Raw genomic sequence first — 15,569 nt, 5'->3', positions numbered from 1 at the left:
CCCATTACCCGGCAAAGTAACCGGGAAAATGATGATCTCACGATTTAAAGATTGAGATGGAAATGATGAGAGATTTGAACCTGACGCGGCAGGTCACTGTTCTGTTTAGTAGCAGTTTGATTCGCGTATTTCTCTTTTCCCTCCTTGTTCCCATGAATAAATTGAGGTCGTTTCCACCGACAGACACAGGTGGTGGTGACCACGAGACAAAAAATTATCGAGGCACGTATGAAAATGTTTGCCACACCACGGCAGTTTTAACGATCTGAAAAATGCAAACCGTAACACGTTTTATGAAGATTAAAAAGACATCGAATTCGTATGGAATTATCATTATTATCATGCGCAGTGGCGAAAATATTTTGACAAATGTTGGCGCAGTTATTGACCCTAGGGCTCAACCTAACAACCGTCTCTCACATGTTGAGTCTATTTGCACCAAATTCTTAGAAAAGGATCAAAATAAACTAAAGCTTTAAAAAAATCGTTAAATTAAACGGCATGGCTTAAGAATAGAAACACTGATTGGGCTCAAAGTTGTTGAAACATTAAATGGCGCAATTGACCGAGTAATTATCATGAGCAAAGATTTTTCACCATATTGACGACAAGGCCAAATATAGATAATTTCTCTAGAAATTGTAGAGGTCAAGACTGAACGGTGACGCCAAGTAAAAAACTATAAACTCGTCAATCATTTAACACTCGATCAAAATAGCGCTAGCTTAAACAAGCTCGCCAGATGCCGCTCTGTTTTCAAGAATTCAGTGTTTCCTAGTGCTTATATTAAGTATAATTTTTAAAATTAAATGAAGACTAGACTTTTTTTTCCATTCTTCTCTCAGTAAAGCATACACAGTAAAATGATGGTGACAAAATAATTTCTCAGTGAACTAATTTCGTTCGCCCTTTGTGATGACTAATTAATAATAGGAAAAACCAGTAAGCCGCTAGTGCTAGAGGACAATTATAACAAACATACAGGCAAAGATGTTTCAAGTATTTTATGATGTCCTCGTAAAAATACCAAGAAAAAATAAAGTTAAATCTGATATCCTGCTGTGAGAAAGTATGATGTGAACAAATTCGTGAGAGAGAAAACGCCTAATTAATAATTGGGCTGTGATATTTCTCTGCCTGTAGGATAATTCCTCCTATAGAACTTGTCCGCCACTTATCCGGTTGACCACTGTGCTATAGGTTTGCTTGACACAATTCTGTTAATTAAGGCCGATTTAAATCCTACGCAGTGAAATATCTTAAGCCTGCAAGGGAAAAGGTGGAAACAGTGTTCTGATATACTGATCATGGAACAGTTTTCTGTTAGTAGCTGCCATGGAATGTCAAGGAGATGTGAACAGAACTTTCCGTCCCTTCTCAGCTTTTGATTAGCGTCTGTGGTCTGTAGCATAAAACAATTTTCAGTAAAAGACAAGACTCCATTACAAAAATGCCTTTCGCAGTCAAAGCTCCGAAAACCGTCATAATACATTGAAAGAGTTTCTAAATTAATTTTTTATACACAGCCATTAGCCACCGATTTTTATTGGACGATTACAAACGGCTAGAGTGCACTGACACTAGTTCACCTTCGTTGGTCCACATGGGTAAAAAGAGTGAAATGTTTCCAAAGTGATGGATTTTGCTCCTTCACAGAATAATCCAGACGTGTTTATTATTAATCTCTTGTAGCACGTAAGAGCAGGTAGCTCCTCAAAAGATCATTAATTATAAATCACCCCTCATCGAAAACATTGCCCCGCAGGGATCGACTGCTTAAATCGCCGACAATGCAACGGGTCTTGTTCTTTGTTTTAGAGACGGAAATAGGTCAATTGGAGGAAACGTTTATTTGTGAAACCGATACCTTTCAAAATTCGGGTAAAAATTCTACATTCACAAATCGATCAGTATTTGACGAGATTATGCTGTTTCTTTTGTCTTTGGAGTTTGGACCCTGTAAGCCGAGTCACCCTGATAAAAAAGCAAAGTGGACAAAGAAACTTAACTATAAAAGTAAATGAAGATTGTGGGCAATTCCCTTTGAAATGAACTCCGGATTTACCGAGAATAACGAAGTGTCCAGAATCAAAACAAAAGTATTCATTAAAAATGCATTTCCTTCCCAAGGGGAATTCTCACAATGCACAGTAAGATCCCAATCAACATGGTATGAAAAACAGTCCAAAATAATCCACGGAGACCCAGCTGGAATTCGGCACCGCCTACATAACCATTGTAGTGGCAGCGAGAGCGACGCTCTCACAAAAACGTCACTGACGCTTTGTTTATGGCGTTGAGAGGATTACACTTCATTATGATTCTTTTGTAAAAACAGAGGACTCGAGTATAATACCAAAAAGAGGCTTCAAAAAAAGACGGCAGCGATGGGTATAAAGACGCTGGTTTATTGAAAATGCTCAGTCCATGTTAGTCTGCAGTAGCGACGGAGGGAATTTTCAATCCGCTGATAAGTGAGCTGGTGAGACTCTTATTACCCACTTAGTACTTCTACCATTTTCTGAGAAATGGTTAAAACTTTATCATTTTTTTTTTAATTTTGTGTCTTTAATTTGAAGCAATATTTTCTTTTGTTACGAAAGGATTGTCTAAAAATTTGTTCAATGCGTCAGTGTCTCGCACTATTACCTAAAGGCAAATCGGTTGATTGCTTAAATTTCACTTCTTGAAAATTGAGTGAAGGTTCTCTTGTGCTATGTCAACTTGAGGTTTGTATCAGTTGTAACGAGAATTTAGAAAGTTATCTCGATACAATAACTTTTTTATGGGTTATGTTTTTAGGTTCGTTGGAAAAATAAAACGTTAATAATTCTTTTCTTTTAATAATGGCCTGGCAAAGGTAATGCATAGTCGTTAGAACTGGCCGATCAACTAAATCTGTATTATTAAACAACAAACATATGAAATACATATATATGAACTGCGGTTATGAAACGTATATGTGCACGATCCTTCGCAGTAAAGCACTATTTAAGCAATAGTGAAAATCAGACCTGAAAAAAGTTCAGGCCTGTACGGGATCCCGTACAGGCCTGAACTTTTTTCAGGTCTGATTTTCACTATTGCTTAAATAGTGCTTTACTGCGAAGGATCGTGCACATATACATCTGTATTATTCTCAGCTAATTTTTAAACTTAGCAAGGTTAGGAAGGATCAATAGGCTTGTAGTTAGAGTTTGATGGAATTTCAGAACGGAGAACTGAAGATCTGGTAAAGACAATCACACATAACTTTCACGTCCAATTGCATTTCTTCTTGAACCTGAGACTTAGATAGACCACTTTAGCTATTTTAGATCACAATAATCCTAAGGGTGAATAATAGAACTGCAAAAAATGCTCCAGTAAATAGCTGAAAAAACATAACAAAAATAAAACAAAAAAGGAAAAAGGAAAAGGAAAATAGGAAACCCAACCAAACCAAATAGAGCAAATTGTATTTTATCTGGCAAATAATTAGTTTTTTTTTTCAGCTGATTATTAGGAGCTGCTTTGTCAGTCATATATCTGTTCTATGATATTGTAAACGGTCAGGTCTGAGCCCGTTTTGTGCTCTCTGATTGTCCTGGTCTGAGTGAGCCTGTCATTGTAAGTTGTTTAGTAAGCTGCAACGAGCCAAAACTCGGCTACATCGCGAAATAAGACGAGCGATCATTTGATAATGGTGATCATGAAAAGATAAATGAGTTCTTTAAAACTACCGATGAATAATTGCGATATTTTCCGCGTGGATCAAACCTGATTCCGAGTTTGAAACAGGAGCAAGGAAATCCGTGGGACGATGAATAAAACCAATCAATCAGATTGCTTTCTTAATGGTCTTGCAAGGGCCAATATTATATCGGTAACTCACCAGGTATTCTCCCGAACTAACTCACGTGAATCCAAGCCAAAGTTTTTGCTACCCCGAATTCAGATGGCAATCTACTTGAAAAATCTTCTATGGCAGAAAAGTTGTATCAAGCCAGAGCTTGAGGTGCTTGAGGCTTTGTGTAGGAAAATAGCAAATTCTACTACCTGGTAGATATCACTTTAGCATCGATTTTATTTCTCTCAGAGGTTTATTTCTACAACTTTCGAAATTATATTTGGCATGCTGAAAAATATTCCTTTCGCAGAACGAATATGGGCATGTCACTTGTTTAAACAAGGTTATGATTCAACATTTTCGTCGGTCGAAATTCCTAAAGTACGGCCGTCCTACCTGGTTTATAGGATATGTATATTCTTGCCAAACTCTTACATGTCATCCTTGTGATTCTTGATTTATCCTGATCATAAAAGGGAACTCTCTGAATTCAGTGACATAAAAGGGAATAAAAAATCATAAAAATCATAAAAGGGAACTCTCTGAATTCACTGTCAAAATAGAGCACAATAACCCCGGGAAGTTTGTTGGCGAGCTGTTTGTACTTTGCTTAGTTTCAGCAATCTGCCCTTATTTTTACCATCTGAAACATCTGTGCACATGCCAGAGTGATTCAAACGAAAAATAAAGAATCCAAGGAAACCGAAATATCTGAAAAGATGGAATTAAACATTTAGGTGAATGTGCGATCAGAGATAATGTTCCCAAGTCCATGCCAGGAAACACCAAATTGAGAACAAGTAATACTCATACAAAGAAAAGGAGAGGCAGCTGCTATAGCAATGTTTGTTTGTCTCAAGGAGGAAACCCTCAGGAAAGTAAAGTAACCGAGAACAACTTCAGGATAAAAGCGTCAGCTGCTCTTTTTCGTTCGATGTTTTGATCAAGGAGACCTTCAAAAAGACTCTTTTCCCTACTGCTAGTGTAGTGTGCCTTTATTCCTTTGGTTTTTATCGTAGTAAAAAACGTTCAAACTGTCGATGCTTTGATCGATGAAGATAGGCTCGAGACATCATAGAAATGTCGCAACATCATAGAAATGTGTAATTTGAAAATGGCCTCCAGTTTTAGTTGATTGGACGGTCATCACAGCAATCGAAGCCATTCTTACAGATCTTCTTGTTAGGTGAGTAAATAGCATCGCTTACACATTCTTTGATGACGATCTATACGAAGCTTTATTCGATGCATTTTTTTGTGGTAGTTACAAATGAAACAATTTCGACAACGATTTCTATATTTCCCTTTGTATTTCGTTCTATGATCTCGCTAGCCTGCTTTTCGTGTTCTCCGTGTCCCTCCCAGAGGTAGAGGACATAAATCTGCAAAAGGCTTTAAATTGTAGCTTTGTTTGCACTCATGAAGGAGTAAAAGCAGATTTAGAATCTGCTTTTTACTCCTTTTCAGTTCATTTCCTCGTCCACTCGCTTTCCTCCCAATTTTATTGGGAAGTTAGAAAAATTGTTTTAATCCAGCAATTTTCATTATTTTAGACGTTTCATCAAATTATTGAGAAAATTGGAAAATTTCCCTAAGCTTATAAAGAATAATTTGTTAACAGAAACATGTCTCAGCAAATTGGAATGTCGAAAAAAGATACGATCCTGCCTGCCCATCAAACAAAGGATATTGTTTTACATCACCATGATAAGATCTGTTTTGCATTATGTTGGCACAATCTGGACTAGCTTTGTTAAGGAGAATCTAGGTCGTGTTCTTGAGCTACAGAAAAGGGCAGTAAGGGTAATTTCAGACGCCGATAATCCGGCGTCAGGCTTTTCAATAGTCCGTAGACAATAAGAAAGCCAAAACAGCTAAATGTTGTGTGACGTACAAACGCCGGCATCAAGGGTCAAGTTCCCTTACATATCAAAGACTCTTTAAAATTCAACGGTCGGCGACATAGTCCTGCTACTAGATATACTAATACTAATTTTATTTGCTGGTGATTAAAACAAATGAACGAAGGCGGTAGGACTCGAGCAGTTACTACCTGCCACGGTGGAATAACTTACGCCTGGAACTCAGGAATTCCGGATCAATAGAATCTTTTAAAAATGATTTAAAGAAACAACTTTTTTTTAATATGCAACAGTTACTACAATATTTTAATCTTTAATATTCAATGTTTACACCTTTTTACACCTCGTATACCTATTAACCTAAATAATTTTTAGACATTTTTGATATTCAGATATTAGCTAGACATCTTATCTATATTTTTACAAACATTCCGTACACGTAAAATTTCATTTCTGTAATAATTTTCGTAAGGAGTCGACAAGTTTATCAGTTCAGTATTTTTGTTCCCTAGATGAGCCTTTTTTAAACTCATTCTAATTCTTTTGAATTGTAGAAAATAGAGAAGTTCATATTGAAAAATCTCAGAAAAAATGATTTGTCCACAGTGCGCTCATGTTTTCGGTATTTTATTGATATGCAACAGAGTTTTACTACGACGGCGTGCGCTATCTTATACATGTAATCGTGATAAGTTTATAGATTCAGGAAATTTCCGAGCCAACAGTATAAACCATCAGGTACCGTGGAAAGACAGCATAGATTGTCAGATTTCTACGGCACAACTCTCTTAACTTTTGCGGAGATGTTAAAGTGTTTGTCTCAATATCACACTTTCTATCTCTAGTTTAACTTTCCCTGAATGAAATATACATTTATAGGGATCATTTATGTTTCAGAGTAAGATGACAATCTACACTGGGCTTTTGCTTCTCATTCTTTATGTTCCGTGTTATCACATGGAAAGCGTGAATACTGACAACAATGAGCCCTCCTCAGATCTAGTGCAAGCATTCGAGAAGCGGTGTCCACCTGGTCTGTGGTGTGGTAAGAAACGCGAAGTATCCGATGAACAGATGATCGAGACATTTGAAAAGCGATGCCCTCCAGGATTATGGTGTGGTAAGAAGCGACAAATTCAAGATAGCAGTCCAAACAAAGCCAACAATGTTGTTGACGCTGATAAACTCGCCGACCAGTTTGAGAAGCGTTGTCCACCTGGCTTATGGTGCGGAAAGAAGCGAGAGCTGTCCGATCAGAAAGCAATCAATGATGCACCACTAGAGGAACATGCTGAAGACTCGTGGATTAAGACCTTTGAAAAGCGTTGCCCACCTGGCCTGTGGTGCGGGAAAAAGCGAGAGCTATCCAATCAGAAAGCAATTAACTCCGTATCCCTGGAAGACCTTGCGGGAGACTCGTCGATTGAGACCTTTGAAAAACGCTGTCCTCCTGGATTATGGTGCGGGAAGAAGCGAGGTCTACCAAAACCCGTGGAGAGCGAAGGCGACTTTGTCAACGCCCTGGAAAAGCGTTGTCCACCTGGCTTGTGGTGTGGAAAGAAACGTACTACTACTGAGGATAATTTGATTGGGTCCAATGATGAAGAAAGGGACTTGTCACTGAAAGTGTTTGAAAAGCGCTGTCCTCCTGGGTTGTGGTGTGGTAAGAAGCGAACAATTAACACTTCGACGAGGACAAAGAATCAACTAGATGTTTAAACAAATCAAGAGCCGAGTAGGAACAACGGGAACAATATTGATGAGTAATATACAGTAATAATTAATGCTATGAAACCAATTGGAAATTTTGATCATATCAGTGCAACCATTAAAAGTAATGCCATTTGATAACTTCTAAGGAGTTGTCGAATACCTCTATAGGTGTTTTCGTGCAAAAATTCCTCATTAAACAATTCCTCTCCAACTGATATGACGTCCGTTGTTCTCTTCTGCATCTCTATGATAATCTGCCTTTGTGTCTGTCTGTCTATCTATCAGTGTGTCTTAGTTCTATTCAGCAGACTTAAATCTTCTTTTACTGCCCACCGATACGAGAATGACTCCCAACAGCTATAGCTATACCAGGAGATGAAAGGAGACTAAACTGCCGCCCTTTTATAAGCGCTGAATAAAAAAAAATTAAGAAATCTATTCCCAGTGGCGGATCCAAGGGGAGGGTCCGGGGGGGGTCCGGACCTCCCCTATAAGACCTGACGCTTACAATTTTGAAACAGGATCGTATATCACTTTTTAACTGTCTGATTTTTTTAAGCGGCCAAGGAATTATAAAGTGCAACGGCGACTGGTGAGAGGGGATGTGGGGGGTGTGGGAGAGAAGTAATTTGCCTCAAAAGAGTCCAACAGTCCTTTCTGAACCAAAGTTTGGACCCCTCCAATCAAAAATTCCTGGATCCGCCTCTGATTCCAAATGTCAATCACGGCTTCTATCAACTACAATCGATCCTGTATTTAGCTTTCACCCACGGGGAATTGCGGCGTAACTGCTTGATACAAGTTGACCGCTTGAAACAGGTTCCACGGAATAAGCCGGGTATCGGGAAATGGAACTAGTGACTAAATACAGGAATGGCTCCGACCTGTAATTGGATGATAAAAATAGTAAAAGTTAATAAGTTACATCTTAACTCCTTGCACGAGAGTATTGTTTAACCGTGTGTCTCCAAGCGGAACAGTGAAATAACAATGCGAGCGAAAACACCGATGTGTCAAACAAGAAATGGTTACTTACATAACGAGGGGAGGGTCTTTCTTGTTCTTCGAGGTCGTTCAACGGTGATCGGTAAGTACTTGGTGTAATCCTTAATTTATGTTAATGAATGCAAATGACCATGTATTCCCATATGTTCTTCTGTATTGATGCATGTATGAAGGATTTCACCAAGTACCTACCCGGTGATCCGGCGATGACTAAGTTATCCGCTGACAAATTCCTCTGACTAAACTCAGTTGGTCAGTCTGGGCTCAGTTGAGGCGAACGATCAGAGTCTGGAGCCATTCCTGTATTTAGTCGCTCCAATTGGAGCGACTAAATACAGGAATGGCTCCGACCTGTCATTGGATGATAAAAATGGTAAAAGTTAATAAGTTATATCTTAACTCCTTGCACGTGAGTATTTCCTTTTTTCAGGTATGGTAGAGTTGTTAAAAATTGCCAAGCGAAATTAAAGTAATCCGCGACTTTCTTCCTTTCGGTGTTGTGCAAAAATAGACGAGGAGCCCGATGAATGGATTTGTCTTTCATGTGAACAATTTTCCCAGAAAGTCAATGTGGAAAGAGTACCATATAACCCCAACATTAATTATGCATTCCACTTGTCTTTCACGACAAAACTTTAAAAACAAAGTCTACTAGTCTAAATGCATAATTAATACATGGGGCGATATGGTACTCTTGCCAGTCAATGTTCCACGAAGACGACTTCCTCGATTCCGGCCAAGCCACATTTCTCCACCGGAGCATACTGTAAATTAAAAATATAGGTCGGAGCGTCACGTAACATTGCGTGATTTTCGAAATGTGACATGCAGTTGCTGCACTTTAGACATCACATGGCCCTGTATTAATTTATGAGGGCTCCATCCACAAGCACTGTAATGTTCAACTTAAGAAGAACTTAATAAAAAGCTCTTTCGATTTTATTTCAGTTTAAAATTTATTTCGCCAAAAGGAAAAAAAAAAGAAAATTAATAAACCCATGAGTCGGAGCCATTCCTGCCAGCGGTAAAATACAGGAATGGCTCCAGTCTCTAGTCGTCCACCTGAACTGAGTCTGCACTGACTAAATGAGTTTACTCAGCGGAACGAGTCAGCAGATGACTTAGTCCTCTCCGGAATATCGCTGAACTAGAAAGGTCTTCCCTTCGTTATGCAAGTAACCATTTCTTGTTTGACACATCGGAGTTTTCAGTCGCATTGATATTTCCCTGTTCCGCTCGGAGACACACGGTTAAACAATACTCACGTGCAAGGAGTTAATATGTAACTTATTAACTTTTACGAATGCACTTTTACTATTTTTATCATCCAATTACAGGTCGGAGCCATTCCTGTATTTAGTCGCCAGTGGAAATGATTAAACACGCCATTTTATGTCATCATTGGCCACTCCATTGTACAAAACTGAGTCGCTAAAAAATACTGCTAACATTGATTTCGGGAGATAAACGTGGAGTACATTTTTCTCGAAAGATCATTCTTAGTTTAATTTGGGTGGATCTGCTTTAAGTGACCGTTCAATACAGGTGGAGGTCAATATTCAACTTGAGCGGTTAGTTACAGAAATGGAGTCCAAAAGGACCTTTTGTTCGAAAATATCAATTTGACAAATGTATTCGGAAAACGTGTACAGATGTCATTCAGGGTTCTGTTTCAAAACTAACTAACATCCCTTCTATATAATCTCAGTCTGTCGTGGCAAGAGTTCCCAACCATATATAATCATCGCGTCTTGTTCATTCAAGGACTTTACCTTCTTCCTTCAAACAAAAGTGTACTTGTAAGCCTGTTGCCCCCATGTATTTGACTCCCCTTTCATGACTAATTCTCCGAAGAAAGCTTGTGCGAAATTAAGCCCTACAATAATAGGCATTTAAAAACAGGTGCTGCTTCAGCATGATGTCGTAAATAGAGCAAGACTTGAGTTGCTGGAAATTTTCAGTCGATTTTGAGCTCCCCTATTGAAAAATACTCTTTCATTCGCCACTGAAAATGCTCTCCCTCGTTAGACATTTAGATTACCCGGGTTTTCCATCACAGAGTAGATGAGGATCTTTTGTTGAAGAGGTGAAAGGTGGCAAAAACGAAATCAAAACATTAGACTCTGTGAGTGGAGACTCAAACAACCAATCAAAGGCTCTGTGAGCCAACTCGTGTTGTGAGCCAACCTGGGTGTTTGATTTCCATACTAGGGTATGAATCGTTAGACTGGTAAATGAATATTATGAGGAATATGATGTGAAACTAAATTAGGCCTCAAAGACAGAAAATATGGCCTGATTAGGATTTCGTGCAAGACAATCACTCTTCCAGATTTTACTGTAAAGGTTTGTGGAATGAAAGTTCAAAAGGGTGCTGTTTTGTTTATCACAAAACTATTGTTCCAATATTGAGCTCAGTATTTACTTGCAATGCAAGCATAGGGATAGGCATGTAAAAGCTTAAGTGCTGGATGGAATGCATGGACATAAGGATAAGCATATATGCATAAGATTATCAAAACGTTGCCTTCTTTTATACTTATACTGTCTAGCTAAGACTTGGTTGGCATAAGCGTAAGGATAAACATAAGCGAAAGACTTTCAGGCAATCTGCAAGCACTATACTGTTTATATCAACCATGTCCCTATTTAACATAACATCCACTGAGTGCTTGTGCTCATGTTTATGTTGCAGCTGTGCCCACCTGCACATTAGCTTGTTATCTTTATGCCTATGCTTGTAATGCAAATGAGTACCGTGCTTGAAGCCTGTTTCACACTGAGATAATTATTAGCACAAGGATGAAAACAAGTACAAGGATGTTCACGCCACTCTAAAGTTTATGTTTTTCAGAATTCTTGTTGTAAGTCAGTGGATACTCAAAACAAGGATTTTTTCCTCATTTTGAGAGTCAATTCCTTGAAATGTAAGGATCAGGATTTCTGCTTTTAAGAATTTTATACTCTCCAATGAAAGTTCCTCAGTTTAAGAATACCACCATTAAAATAAGATTTACATTCCTTGTTTTAAGAATCATGACTTTGAATTCTCATTTTAAGGGTATTTCCACTATTGAATAAATATCTCAAATCCTTGTTTTTCGCAAGTATTCATTCTATATAGAAAGGTTCTTCTTCCAACTAGATTTATTATAAATGCTTGCCAAAATTTCAGAAATATCTGTGGAATTGTGCTTGTCAAATTCCCAAGGAAATATAACCAAATATAATTTGAAAAACTTTTTTACATTAATTTTTCTTTCAACACACTCAATATCTGTGATTCTTCATGAAACAAGACCACAGTTTTGAGTGTTCCTAGTTTACCCTAACTATAAAGCATTAGGAATATCCTTGTTGCATGTAATTTACAAAAATTTTTAATTTCAAATGACAATCAAAGTGATTGTCAAAATAAATCATAAATTTATAACTTCCAGAAGAATAAGCATGGAATGTAAACAATCATGTGATTATTATACGAAAAATTACTGAACCTGAGTAAAGAATCTCAAACTAAATATAAACCACTTGTTGACAGAAGTAATTATAGTCATGCACCAGCAAGGATTTTCATCCTTGTAAAGGGATTGTTGTTGTCACTGTCAACTTATTATTGTTTTAATCTTCAATATGATTCAAAAGTTAAGTTGCTGTATCAATTTCTTGAAGAGTATGTCCTTGGTGTAAAGCCTCTACGATGTACATTTAGGTACAGGCAAATCTATAACAAGATATTTGACAAAGAGAAAGAGTAATCTTCAGTATGATTCAAAGGAAATGCTACTACACCTATTCCTTGAGGAATTTGTGTTTGTCATTAAGCTGCTATAGACTGTTTATAATAGTAAATTTTGGTAAATCTGCATGAAGATTTTTATTGAATCTATAGTTAAAATTTCAGTATATTAAATTAACATGTAGCTGTGCCATTTCTCGAAGAATTGGTGTTAATGTCAGTGCCATGTCACTGCCATGTACATTTGATATACATCAAATGAGCTGAACAAGCCTCAAACAAGTCACTTTAGGAGCAGTTGGCCGTGAGCGACACTTCAATATCTAATTAGCCTGCGAAGCAAGCCCTAGGGGAGCGGAGGGGGGATTAGGAAGCAAGCCAGGCCCGCGGCTGAAATTACTAAAAATCAGCGTTTCAAATGTAAAATTTATAGTTCCATAAAGTTTCGTGAAACACTATCAAGTTGCTTCGGTGGCCTTGGGGTATAAAGAGGTGCGGTAGATGCTAATCTCAGGGTAGGTGGTTCAAGTCCGCTGTCCAGAGGCAAATTTTGCGTTTTGCTCAACTTCCTTTCTTTGTTTTCTTTGTTTTCTTTTTTGGACACAATAATCATTTTCCTGGATATATACATTTAAAAATAGAAGTAGTGATGCCAAAAAGGAAATATACGCTGCAAGGTAGAGATAAGAGTGTATTCGGAGATGGGCAAACTTTAATTGATTCACAAATTAAAAACGTATACTTTTTTACTCCGTCTTTCAAGATTATCATTGGCTTCTTTTTCACCCCATCACTATTCTAAGCAACAAAGGTCGCCATTTCGTTTGTTTATCACTCGCCAAACACTATCAAATGCATTCAAAAGCCTAAAATAGAAAAAAGTTTACAGGAATCGAGCGAGCGAGCGAGCGCCATTCATCACATCATTACAACAACTCGCTCTTGCGCAAGCGCAATTCACGAGTTAAAAACGAACAATGGGAAAGACGATCAAGTTTTGTTTTTAAGGGGTGACTCTGTTGCACAACTTTCGTTGAAAAGCTAAACTCAACGACAGCTGAAACACCAGACAAGCGGACTGGAGCCGTTCTAGCTGTTTTCTCCTTGTAGGTGAATCTCTCATCAGCTCAAATTGATATTTTTTTAAGAGAGATTTTTTGGGTCGGCCGAGAAAATTAATCAATATGGAAGATCGCCATCAAGGTTTGAAGTACGGCTTGAATCAATTAAGAATCAGGATTTAATTTAATCCAATTTTTATAATTTTTGCTTAACATAGGTTATCAGGTTATTACACATCCTTAAACGGAAATCACTTAGTACGTCCTCTTGAGTTTCGACTTCGTCTTTCACCTCATTGTTACAAACGGCTTGAGTCCTTCCTCCTGGATGTCAACGTACTTTGATGAGAAACTCAGAAAGATATGCACGCAGAAACCTGTCTAGTTTTAGTCCTCACTCCTGAATTTTAACTCTAAGTATGTGCGATTTATCGACGCAATCGAGTGTCCAGAACCTTTAGAAAGTTAACAAACATGTCAATGACGAAAATTTTGTTTGAAATATGGATCCCGAGAAATATGAAGTTTCATACCAGCGTATTTAATTCCTGATAGTATCCTAGAGTTTCACCCAATACAAAGCATAATCGTTTACTCTATTTATGTATTATAAACTGACAATTGTGCGAGGAAAGGGAAATCTAGATGGTAAAATAAGCTAATGTTGCAAACATTTATTATCAATTCCAACGAAATGAAAACTTTTTCTCAGCGTAGAAAATTACACCAGATTTACCGAAAATGATCCAAAATAGGAGTATAAAAAAAACTCCAGCCTTCTGAAGAAGAACTGATGATGCACTGAATTTTTAATGAACGTTTTCAGTTTTCTTCATACTGTTCCCGATGGAGAGATCAGTCTTAAGTGCTGTATATTATCTCACTCACAAAGATGGTACAAGTAGTTTAAACTCGAATTCATCTCTGAAGGATGACAAAAAAAAAATTCGGGGAAATTTTTTCTCATAAGGAGCCTAATAACAAAGCAGAATGTAACCTTAATTAACAGTTTTGTTAACAAGACAAAGCCATTTCACTGGTTATTTTCTCTCTCTAGCTGGCGCTTTTGCATTTGAAGTTTAACAACCTCGTGATCTTTGCCCCTACAAGGGGTACTCAGAAAAGACACAGCGGGCATCAAAAACAAAGCTTCTAACCCTAAGGCACAAACAACAGCTGTTTAAATAAGCTAACCTAGGCACGAACTGTTTCAATCCACCAGAAAATAGTTCAATTTTTTCAATTGCTCGCATCTTGTAACTCAAAATGTTTTTTTCAAAGTCAAATTACAAGAAAACAATATAAAGCAAAACGTTATTTCGGGATAGGTTTTTATTCGTCGTTACCATTTTTAGGACTAATATTAATTAAGACACTTGATTGTTCTCCATCGGAAAGAAGCACGCTCGAGTCTTTGTATCAAGATAACACAAAAGCGAACAATTTTTTGCACCTGCTTATATTCTAAACTACAATAAAATGGAATTATGTTTTAAGCCTACTCTGTTTTAAGGCTGTTCTTCCGTTAGGAGTAAAGCGTTTGCTTCCTTCCTTCCTTCCTCAGTTTCTTTCCTGTCTCTGAGATGTATAGGCATATTGTGAACTGACGTGCACTGATCTCATTCGTGTTTCCTTTCCTCAAAACACAAACCTTAGAGAAATAAGTTTTAAAGTTTAATCAAGTAAAGTTAAAATAATCGAAATTTATTAGTTGTTGCAATGTGTATCTGCGTCAAGCGTAAAATCTTTTAAGAAGAAATAATTAGAGCGACATTATTAATGGACGTGCTAAATTAGTGCGGTTGATTACAAGATATAGTGACAATTTCAGCAGTGTAACTTGAGAGATTTTGCTAACATGCAAGGCTGACTAAACATTTTTACCTGCCTCAAAAAATATATTCTCCAAAAGTCGTCACTGAATCGCAGAATTTTCTTTAAATTCTTTAAAATGTTACGGTTAAAGTAAACAAAGTTTATCTCCAAATAAAATCAATTTTACGCTTTGATCCTAAGCTATAAAATTGCAGTTCACTACGAGAAATCATGATGCATCAACTCTAATAAGAAAAGAAAAATCTTTACTGAGTGGGGACAAAAAAAAATCAGATCTCACTACAAGAACGTTCTTCCGTTTTAAAATGCTCTCACCCAATTTAGCCTCCAACGCACATGGTTTCAACGCGTAGGACACTCTATTTTAACAAATAAAACATACCACAATTTTTTGTTATCTTATAGGGCGGAGACAATCTTTTCCTCCATCATTTGCGGGTTTTAAGAAATTGGAAAGACTAAGAGATGAATTGAAGATTAGCTATATTTGTTTTAACAAAGAAAAGCCGATTACAGGTTTATTC

At 37.4% G+C, this 15,569-nt stretch overlaps 1 protein-coding gene and 1 long non-coding RNA gene across 3 annotated transcripts; one reads left to right on the top strand and one right to left on the bottom strand.

Annotated features, from left to right (window-relative positions):
- Window positions 1-2,323: 2,323 nt before the first annotated feature.
- LOC111325393 (uncharacterized) lies at window positions 2,324-7,619 on the top strand. Of its 2 annotated transcripts, none has more exons than XM_022929207.2 (2): window positions 2,324-2,482; window positions 6,589-7,619. In XM_022929207.2, the coding sequence occupies exon 2, from the start codon at window positions 6,595-6,597 to the stop codon at window positions 7,408-7,410; it is 816 nt and encodes a 271-aa protein (XP_022784942.2). In that variant the 5' UTR covers window positions 2,324-2,482; window positions 6,589-6,594; the 3' UTR covers window positions 7,411-7,619. The 2 variants fall into 2 exon arrangements, with proteins under 2 accessions (XP_022784942.2, XP_088613924.1); XM_088757798.1 differs by lacking the exon at window positions 2,324-2,482 and adding an exon at window positions 4,998-5,015.
- Window positions 7,332-10,438, bottom strand: LOC148732675 (uncharacterized). The gene is made up of 2 exons (XR_016000319.1): window positions 10,182-10,438; window positions 7,332-8,288 (listed from the first exon to the last, which is right to left on the bottom strand). It is a non-coding gene; the product is annotated as an uncharacterized LOC148732675 (long non-coding RNA).
- Window positions 10,439-15,569: the final 5,131 nt, after the last annotated feature.

This window comes from Stylophora pistillata, chromosome 4, assembly GCF_964205215.1.
Source record: "Stylophora pistillata chromosome 4, jaStyPist1.2, whole genome shotgun sequence".
Lineage (NCBI taxonomy): Eukaryota > Metazoa > Cnidaria > Anthozoa > Scleractinia > Pocilloporidae > Stylophora > Stylophora pistillata.
The sequence above is the reverse complement of the archived record's forward strand: the minus strand, read 5'-3'. Positions and strand labels throughout refer to the sequence as shown.